Source organism: Poecilia latipinna, unplaced genomic scaffold, assembly GCF_001443285.1.
Source record: "Poecilia latipinna isolate Pla-1442-1.1 unplaced genomic scaffold, P_latipinna-1.0 Scaffold5532, whole genome shotgun sequence".
In the NCBI taxonomy this organism is placed as follows: Eukaryota; Metazoa; Chordata; class Actinopteri; order Cyprinodontiformes; family Poeciliidae; genus Poecilia; species Poecilia latipinna.
The window spans coordinates 255-10,143 of record NW_015118148.1 but is presented as its reverse complement, the minus strand read 5'-3'; the positions used below and the strand labels follow the sequence as shown (position 1 = coordinate 10,143).

Here is a 9,889-nt window from a genome sequence, read left to right as displayed (position 1 = left end):
TCATCGACTATTTAGTGCTGCGGTTGGTCAAAAGAACGTACCCGTCGTTTTGCAATCAAAACCCCGCCCATCTACATCTATGATTGGACGTTAGTTCAATCTGTTGAGCTTTAACTTCCGGGTGTTGTGTGCCGTTGCAAAACAGACCATAAAGAGCTGCTGAAAGGGCATCCATTGAACAAACACTGGAAGACGATTTTATTCAATAAAAGTAAGTCCTAGCTAGGGTATAGCCTAGACCGGTGCTGTTCTTCCAGACTTTAGAACCGTGGGTTTAAGTTTGCAGTCACTAGCTCGTCGTTTTCAGTATGTTTCAGCTGCAGCTCCGTATGTTGACTTGAGTACATTCAGGAGCTAAACACAGAGCAATGTTTGCTATGATTTCGAGAATATTTTTCCCCGCACTGATTTGAGTTAACACGTGTTTCTGGCTCATGTCTGGTAACTTTTCTACCCAGACAAATCCAAGGTTAAACCTCCAACTGCAGCTTGAATTTGGATTATTATTAACGTTTCAGTTGTATTCACAACGGTATTGTCCTTCCAGTGTAGTTTCAGCGTGGTGGAGAACTGCGGCTGATGTGTTTGGCCATTTCAGACCACCCTGTTTCATTTGCTCCCTTCTGTGTGTCTGAAGTGATGCTGTCAGAGGTCCTGCAGGTGCTGCGTGGGGCAGGTAAAGTGGGTTCTGCTCTGGTCACCACCCAGGGAGAGCAGCTCAGATTAATGGCCTGCAACTCATCTGTGGGTGCAGGAGTCAAAGCTGCTCAGGATGTGGCTGAAGGCCTGCTGGCCACTTTTATGGGCAGCACCAATGAAGTGAGTGTAATAAGCTGTCTGTGACTGTGGGACACACCAAAGGTTTCGCTCGACTGCTCCTATCTTTGTCTAAATGCTTTCTGTCACGTTTGTGTGTGTGCATCGTAGTCTATAAAGGAAGATGTGTTTCCGGATGCAGAAGGCTGGGAGAATATGGACCCAGATGAAGCAGCCAGATGGGCGGTGGGATCCGAGTTCTCCCCTGGAACTGCAGAGCAAAGCCAAGAAGGAGTAGGACCGTCTTCAGGGATGCACACAGGTATTAAAATACCCAACTTGTGGTACCAAGGGAATCTAAAAAAACATGCCTGCAAGTCATTTAAACCTCATATTTAAAAGAAAGAGAAAACTCAGGCAGAAACTGAGAAATCTTTGAACTTGGTCTAAATATCTTTGAAAGCGGATGAATATAATGTTTTCATTATAACTGACCAACAGTGTACCAAATAAATTGTCCCTTTGGTCTCCATTAAATACAAACTGACTGACCCTCTCCTCTTTAGTGGAGATTTGACTCTGGAAGTCAAGAAATCTCAGGGCAGCTTTCCTTTTGACAGCTCTCACAATGTTTTAGATGTATTTCAGGATACATTGACTAGTATTTCCACTGGCTGTGGTTTTAAACAAAGTTTCTTTGAATATTATTTTCTCACTTCAGAATAGGAATGGACCAGTTTACAATTACCAATGGTTTGATAAAAATTAACCTTATGTAAATGTTTACATATATTTTAATGGTTGCAGCTACCTCAGATGTCCCCAGTGCTATTGCCAGATTCGATTTGCCAGATTTTAGAAACAAAAATGAATGATTAAGGATTCCTGAAACACTTGAAAGCTGATTGGGTATAATAGCGCAAACAAAAAGGGTTTGTGGATTGAAAAAGATACTTATGTTGTTGATATATAGCTTTCAATTAAAATATGATTGATTAATTACTGGCTCTGTAATTAACTTGATTCAAAAGGTTTAAGCAAGTCCCACCACTAATTTTTAGCTTTGTCTGCTCTACAAAAAGTAATGTTTGCACTTAATTACCAAAACCTTATTTCTTCAGACTGGTAGTGGGCGTTCCTGCTGAAACTCTGGCTCTCCACTGGTTTTACATTCATCTTTCCAGGATGTCCTTGTCTTGATGTTTAACCCAAGCTTTGTTTTTGTGGTCCAAAAGTTTTGAAATATATTGCTGACATCAAATGCTCAATAAACATGAACTCTCTGTTGCTCGTCTCTAGCAGCCTTTAAATGTCAGGCTACGGAAGAACAAGCATCGATTCAGCGTATTCCTTCTCTGTCAATATGGCACCACAGGTGTTACACTCTGATCCAGCAGAGTGATCGAAGTTATCACCTTCATGTCTTTATGCTGTCGAACATTTCCTGTTTCCTCTTATTCTTGGAACTCTTTCTGATCCAGGCACAGCTCCAGGTGGAGCGGGCTGGCCAGGACAGAACTCTCGCTTCCTGCACACCGTCCACAGCCATCGGCGCTTCTACTGCCAGAGCAGATCTGTCCACGACACGGTGGTGGCCAAGCTCACGCCTGAGGACATAAAGAAAGCCAGAGAGGCAAAACAGGGCCAGGCAAAACCAGTCAGACAGAAGGTTGGTTTGAAATGCCTGCGCTGTATATCACTGCACATTATACAATATTTACTGTGTATAGAGAAATCTTGATCTGAGCTAGTTTGTATTTAAAATGAGGTTTGGAGATGAATACCTCAGGGTGTTTTAGTACATTTAATTTATAATGTGGAAGCACTGATGTGTCAGTTGGAGCAGAGTAGTGCTGCATTAGATGAAATGCAAGCAAAGTCAGAACTCCACTTGTATTTCTTAAACCTACTCAGTCACATTTTTTTTCTCCTTTACTCGCACTGTTATGAATTACTTGTGATAACAGTTTTTTCCACCTTCTTCAGCTGAGTGAGCGAGCCAAGGAGAGGAAGGTTCCCTCCACAAGAATCAGCCGGCTCGTTAATTTTGGCGGTGAGAATAACTTGTTTTGTTTCTGTTTTGGCTCAGACAGTTTTTTTTTTTTTTCTTTCTGAATATTCATTACAAAGTTAAAATTCTTGTTAACAAGGGCAGTGTTATGTATTTTCCAGGCACAGTTCCATTTTATAGCACAACCAAATGCTGTAAATCAAATGCTATGATATAAAACTCAGAAGTCAAAATTACATAATATATTCCCTTTAAGATGTAAATACCAGATTTCTTTAGTGTCTTCCAAAAGTAATCATACCCCTTGATGCTTCTCCTATTTTGTGACATTAAAACCACCAATTTCAACGCAACACTAAAATTATTCATCATGGTGGTTTTAATGTCACTTGCAAGTATGTACAGTGTATCGCTATATATTGTATATTTTTTATAGTCAAAAGTGCTACTAATGCTGGCAGTGGTAACCAAATGCTAACAAACCTTATTGCCAGAATTTTAAAAACATTTGAAAAACGCTTGAACTCTTCCGACAGAAGCCTCAGCATTAAATGTTTGTGTGTGTGGCCCCTGCAGGACTGGCTGTCGGACTGGGCATAGGTGCCATCGCAGAGGTGGCCAAGCAGTCGCTAGGAGGGAAACAAAAAGGAGGTGAAGACATTCTCACTTCTCTGTTTAGTGTTCTCGCTGCAGTCAGACATTTCACAAACTCAACAGATTAATGGGAAGCTGTTGGGACTCTGAGAAGTTGGGCTAGCTTTGGATCAAGCAGTTTAACGAGCCTTTGAAAGGTTTAGGAGTTGAGCTCTGTGGGAATCACAGCTTGCTCTAATTTCTTTTTTCTTTTTTAGGAGTAATCTGTTAATATTGAGTATCATATGTTCTCAGAATGCATTTTGTAGCATGTCTGTTTTTATGTGGTGTTTCCAGAGATGAATGCCCTGATGGACTCGCCCTTCCTGTCGGAGGCCAACGCTGAAAGAATCGTCAACACCCTGTGTAAGGTTCGAGGAGCAGCTCTGAAAATAGGCCAGATGCTCAGCATACAAGGTACCCATTGTCACGGCTTCATGTGAAAATCTGCTCACAGTCAGAGTTGTTTTCCAACCTTGGCATGTTTTCCCTTTTCTCAGACAACTCCTTCATCAACCCTCAGCTGCAGAAGATCTTTGAGAGAGTCCGACAGAGCGCAGACTTCATGCCCACATGGCAGATGACCGTAAGCACGATCTATCCGTGACAGATGCAAAGTGACTGACTGAATCGAATGAATCACAGAAAAGTGTGTGTGTGTGTTTCTGTCTGAGTAGAAAGTCCTACAGGAGGAGCTCGGGCCAGGATGGAGGGAGAAGCTCTCATCGTTTGAGGATAAACCGTTTGCCGCGGCTTCCATCGGACAGGTGCATCATGGGGTGTTGAAGGATGGAAGAGAGATTGCCATGAAGATTCAGGTAGAAAACAGTTCACACAAACAGACATACCATCTTTCCCTCAATGTTTGTCTTAATTCTAATCTTTTTATTCTCATTTCCATCCCAGTACCCTGGAGTAGCAGAGAGCATCCAGAGTGACATAGACAACCTGATGTCGGTACTGAAGATGAGTGTGGTTCTGCCAGAAGGTAATGCTGTTAATAATATCTTACCACTCTTTATCGCTGCAGCATTTTCTTTTCATAGCATTTCTGGCTGCAATGCTTAATATTCCAAAAGCTACGTTGTTTCACTAACCAAGTTTGCTAGTGAGAGAAACAAAATTAAAACATAAGTTAGTTAGACTTGCAGATTCTTACAGATTACACACTAAAACACAGTTATTTTTGAGCAGGAACTACCTTTATGAAAATGATCAGCCTCCTTACAACCGCCAGTTTCTTCAGAAACTTGAACACCCTGATATGTGCAACTGGTGAAATTAAAAACTTACATAGGTTTCCAGTCAAATGTTCTCTAATCACGTTCTCCATTAAAAATGACTAGACTGTAGTCCATAACTCCTCTGAAATACGACATCCTACTTCCATTTCCATCTATTGTTTATGGTACAAACTGTTTTAATTTCCTGGAGATTATTACAAACTGCAAAATCCTGTATTTGTATTTTAAACATTATCAACACTTATAAATGTGTGTTTTTATTATTATAATTATTAGTAGTATTATTTAACTAACTGCTGTAAAATCATCTCTTAACCATATTTGTTTTTTATTGTCTGTAAATTGCACAAAGTCCCAGGAATTAAAAAAGTAGAAAATGCTGTTTGACTTGTTGGCTTAGACCTGAAAATCAACATTAAGTGTATTAGAGATGAGCTCATATGGGCACTGACTAAATCTTTTAATAAATAATCCTGTCAGTCACATACTTGGGAGGCTTTGTTTATACAATGATTTTCTAACCTGTTCTTTCCATTTTATCTCTTCAAACTTCCATTTTATACTGTTTAGAAAATGAGTTTTGATTTTAGTTATTTTATGATAAAAAAAAGAAGTAATCCCCCAGGCCATACTTTGTGCACACCTGCCTTACTGTGAAATGTGACTAAATGATAAAAAATAAAAAAAAAACTTAAAATTTATCAGTTTGTGAAGTATGTATGAGAACCAAAAAAAAAAAAAAGAAGTTCCTTCTTGCACCAGGAATATTAATAACGAGACTATAGCTGCAGATTCAGAGTGTTGAGCAGCATGCTGTGTAGGAACACAGAGCATCGCACTAAGTGAAGATGGAAAGCTTCCTTCTGTTGGCTCTTCTTGATCAACTAAAGGGAAATGCAAAACTAATGCAGTAACCAAATGCAAAAGAATTTTAAAATGATTGCATTTGATTACGTTTTTTTTTTTTTTTTTTTTTTTATACCTATAACGATTAATTTATACAAAATTAATCATTATCATTAATGCTGTTTAGTTTTATGTCCAGAAGTTATTAGCCATTTTAATTGAGCTGATTACGTGAAACATTATTATTTAAATTTAAATGTTTTTCTTTCATTCAGTGTCATCACTGCAGTTGACCATGAGGTGGTGCTACAGTTGTACCAGCTCTCCAGTTCCACACCATCTATTGTTCTTTTGGGTTTTATCAACTTTAACATTTTTGTTAAACAGATGGAACCAAAAAATGCAAATAGAAGGAATGAGATGCAGGAAACTAAATGTTAGGATCATTTTCCAGGTGGCTATTTATGCTTTAATTAATAATATACAAGTGTCTTTTAGAAATGTTGTCTAGCCTGAAACATTATTGTGGCATCAGGTGTTGATGAGGGTTAAAGACAAAATCTTCTGCACAAAGTCTTACTGATTCAACTCCTTCTTTTTTCCCACACACATCATCTGAAATGCCACATTCAACAATGAAGTGAACGGTTATGCTCTGGTTGTTTTTACATGCTGAGTTTTGCTCCACTTGTCCACAGGACTGTTTGCAGACAGCAGCTTGGAGGTTCTCCAGAGAGAGCTGGGGTGGGAGTGCGACTATAAGAGGGAAGCAGAGAGCGCCAAGAAGTTCAGGTAATTTTATACGTCTTAGCCACAAAGCGGTTTGTCAGTGCACTGACTTGCATCATGTCAAATTCAAACCACTTTTTCCAAACTCTTGTTAAAGATTTATTTATTTTTTTTAATTATTTTTTGCTGTTATTGGACAACACATCTCTGGCCTGCAGGTCACTGCTGGAGGGTGACCCATATTTCCAGGTCCCAGAGGTAATCGGCGAGTTGTCCGCACGCAGGGTGATATCCATGGAGCTGGTGCAAGGAGTCCCTCTGGATTGCTGCATAGACCTGGATCAGGAAACGAGGAACCAGGTACAGTTTGACTCGAGAAGCACATGGGTTTTAGGCGTTGGAGTGAAATATTTGTATATTTATTTGCAAAAATTGTTTTTGCAAGGATGCAGTGATCACAAGCTTTGCTATATCTGCATCTTGCATATAAACAAAAGTAATATGAATATCTTGTCATCTAAATGCTGTTGTTTTGTTTATATAAATATATTTTTTTTCCCAAGGATGATCCACTTTGTTGCAAAGCTTTATGACATGACCATCAGATGCATTTAGGAATAAAATCCTTGTCTTGTTTCCTTTGCAGATCTGTTACAACATCCTGCACTTATGTCTGAGGGAGCTGTTTGAGTTCAGGTTCATGCAGACTGATCCAAACTGGGCCAACTTCTTTTACAACTCTGAAACCAACAAAGTGAGGAATCTGCATTTGGAGAATGTGTTTAACACAATGGAACCTTTTGAACTCGTCTTCCTCTGATATGCAGCACGAATCCTAACCCCGATCCTTGTCTGCAGGTCGTCCTCTTAGACTTTGGAGCCTGCAGAGGCTACCCAGAAACTTTCACAGATGACTACATCCAGGTATGCTGACTGTTGTGAATCTCAATACATGATTTATGAAGGAAGATTTTCTCTGAATAATTGAACACTGAGGATCTGACTACCAAGGAAACTCATCCATGTAGACATTTTGCAGCTGCTAATGGCGCTAATGCAGTTTCTGCAGCTACATGATGGTTTTGTCAGGACTCTCACATCATGTGTCCAGGTGGTTTATGCAGCTTCTGTTGGTGATCGGGACACCGTCCTGTCCAAATCCAAAGACCTGAAGTTCTTGACAGGCTTTGAGACCAAGGTGGGCTGTTTTAATTAAATCTGCTGCATCTGCTTTGCTCATTTATTTTTAATGTAGTGTTTTCTTCAGCCTAATCTGACCTTTGTTATTTGCATTCTGTGCTTGATGTCATTTCATACCTCCCATCCTCTTTTCCAACTGCCTTCATATGTTACTGATCAGAACAGTTTAGACCAAAATTGAACTCAATATTAAACCCAGTGTGGTGGAATTTACCACTACACACCAACCTCAACACACCGCGTGGATGATTTGCAGGCTCACCTTTTCATAAGACAACAACTCTAACCATATAGCTAGGGCTACAGTAGAATGATTTTGATCAAAGGATAATCATGTGCTTGGATGGCCCAGTCAAAGTCCAGACTTAAATCCAACATATAGTGTTTTGACACCTGATAGTCCTGAGACCAAAATTGCAACATTTGTTTCATTTTCAGCTTGTGCCTTTGGTTTTCATACTGCAATGTCAAACAAACTAAACCCTTTGAAAAAAACATTTCACCCCCTCGCCTGTGGTGGCACTGCACCAAAAACCACTGATGGAAGTGACACAGAAACCTCTGAAGAAGGCGCTGAGCCCAACAACAATGAAGTGTAATGTGTCACTGAAGTGTTTAGTGTCACTGGTTAAAAAAAAAAAAAAACACGATCCATTTCTTTCGCCCAACACTATTGTTTTGGTTGTATTTACCCAGAATGCATGCGCTGTAGTCTGGTTCTTGCTTTTGGAATGGAATGATATCCAGTCCACTTGGCATTCACATATACATTCAAACCGCACCAGAGTTCACTTCAACCAAACCAAGACCTAGGTTTTTAAACAGAACAAAGTTCACTGTTTTTGGTCCACATCAGAGTAAGATTGCACATTCACACCTCCCCAAATGAACCAAACTGTCTAGGCAAACCGACTAGCCTTCGATTTAGGGCAAAGTAAACAGGGATCTTAAGGATCTGTGGCAAACTTGAAAACTGATGTTCACACATGCTGTCAATCCATTCTGACTGAGGTTAAACTAACTTGCAAAGATTTTCTTCAGAACTACAAAAATGTAGAATCAGTGCAAAAGACTTGCGGATGTGCTTGCACCTCACTTTAAGATGCTCTTTTTTGTTGTTGGTCTTGCACTTAAAATTCAGTGTATTGCATTGAGATTTGTGGCTGTAAGGTGGCAAAATGTGAAAAAGTTTAACAGGCATTAAAGCTTTTGCAAGGCACCGTAGATAGGGGCATGAAGAAGAGACAACTTAACGTAGCTTCTTGTTTGCCATCAGACCTTTAAGGATGCCCATGTTGAGGCTGTGATGATCCTTGGCGAAGCCTTTGCGTCCACCGAGCCCTTTGACTTTGGCGCACAGAGCACCACGCAGCGCATCCAGAACCTCGTCCCCATCATGCTGCGCCATCGCCTCACTCCGCCCCCTGAGGAGACTTACTCTCTCCACCGCAAGATGGCCGGCTCCTTCCTGATCTGCTCCAAACTGAAAGCCAGCATACCCTGCAGGGACATGTTCCTGGACGTGTACAACGCCTACATGCAGAGGAGGCAGGCTGAGAGAATGGCACCGGCCAGCGCCTAGACAAGCTGAGGGACCATTGTTCTTGCCCTAAATAAGCAGGAATCGCTGTGCTAGAAGAATTAGCCTGAGGTGGAGGCTCTGGACTGGACATCTTCAGCATTGATAACCTGCAACATGAGCCATCTGAGGTTCAACTGAGCTCCTATATAGACGATAATGTAAAAATGTCATAGTATTCTGTTGAATTACTGTAAAAAAAACTGAAGCAAATGATTCAATTTACTGGTGAAACAGTTTTAAATTTTATTTAACACAACAAACACGTCTCCTCAAGTGTTTGCCATGATTTAAAAAAAGAAAAGAATGCAACTTAAAATCTATTGACAGCAAGGCCAGTCATATTCCTGAAAAGAAAATGTCTGCCCTCCAAATAATAGTCTCTGCAGAGGATATCTGATGCTGCCAAAGGCTTTCCTTTGTTGGAGAATGAGTCTGTGAACAAAGCTTTCACCTAAATGTGATGCCCGCCAGACTGGATGAGCAGATTATCAGAGGAATTAGACGGTCTAATGGAAACCTGCAGAATAATGGCCTTTCATTATAAAGTCTACTTGCCATAAAACTCCAATGTGCTTATTTTAAACTCATTAGCGACATTGTGTCTAGAGAATATGTTATTTCCTCGTATGCTTTCTTTTTGTATAAATAAAATGCAAGACTTATTGAGGTGTCTATTTAAGGGTTGGCCTTTTTTTGTTGCTGACCTTGAACGGCCGAAAGTCGAGGTTTTTCTTGATCACAGATTGATCTTTCCATTTCAGCTTTTAGAACCCAACTGTGGAAACGTCACTAACTGGAGGCCATATTTGACCCCATGGTTTCCTGCAATTGTCTTGCATCGACATGCAAGCATAATTACAGGCTTAGATACTTAAGCCTTGAGATAAT

General features: G+C 40.2%; 1 protein-coding gene across 1 annotated transcript; it reads left to right on the top strand.

Annotated features, from left to right (window-relative positions):
* Positions 1-102: 102 nt before the first annotated feature.
* On the top strand, positions 103-9,675 carry LOC106943596 (aarF domain-containing protein kinase 4-like). Its single transcript, XM_015026901.1, has 16 exons — positions 103-211; positions 638-819; positions 928-1,078; positions 2,238-2,425; positions 2,743-2,809; positions 3,344-3,418; positions 3,698-3,817; positions 3,901-3,986; positions 4,078-4,218; positions 4,307-4,388; positions 6,189-6,282; positions 6,438-6,579; positions 6,866-6,973; positions 7,078-7,143; positions 7,331-7,417; positions 8,696-9,675. Coding segments are annotated over exons 1-16 (1,896 nt in total). The 5' UTR covers positions 103-210; the 3' UTR covers positions 9,002-9,675.
* Positions 9,676-9,889: the final 214 nt, after the last annotated feature.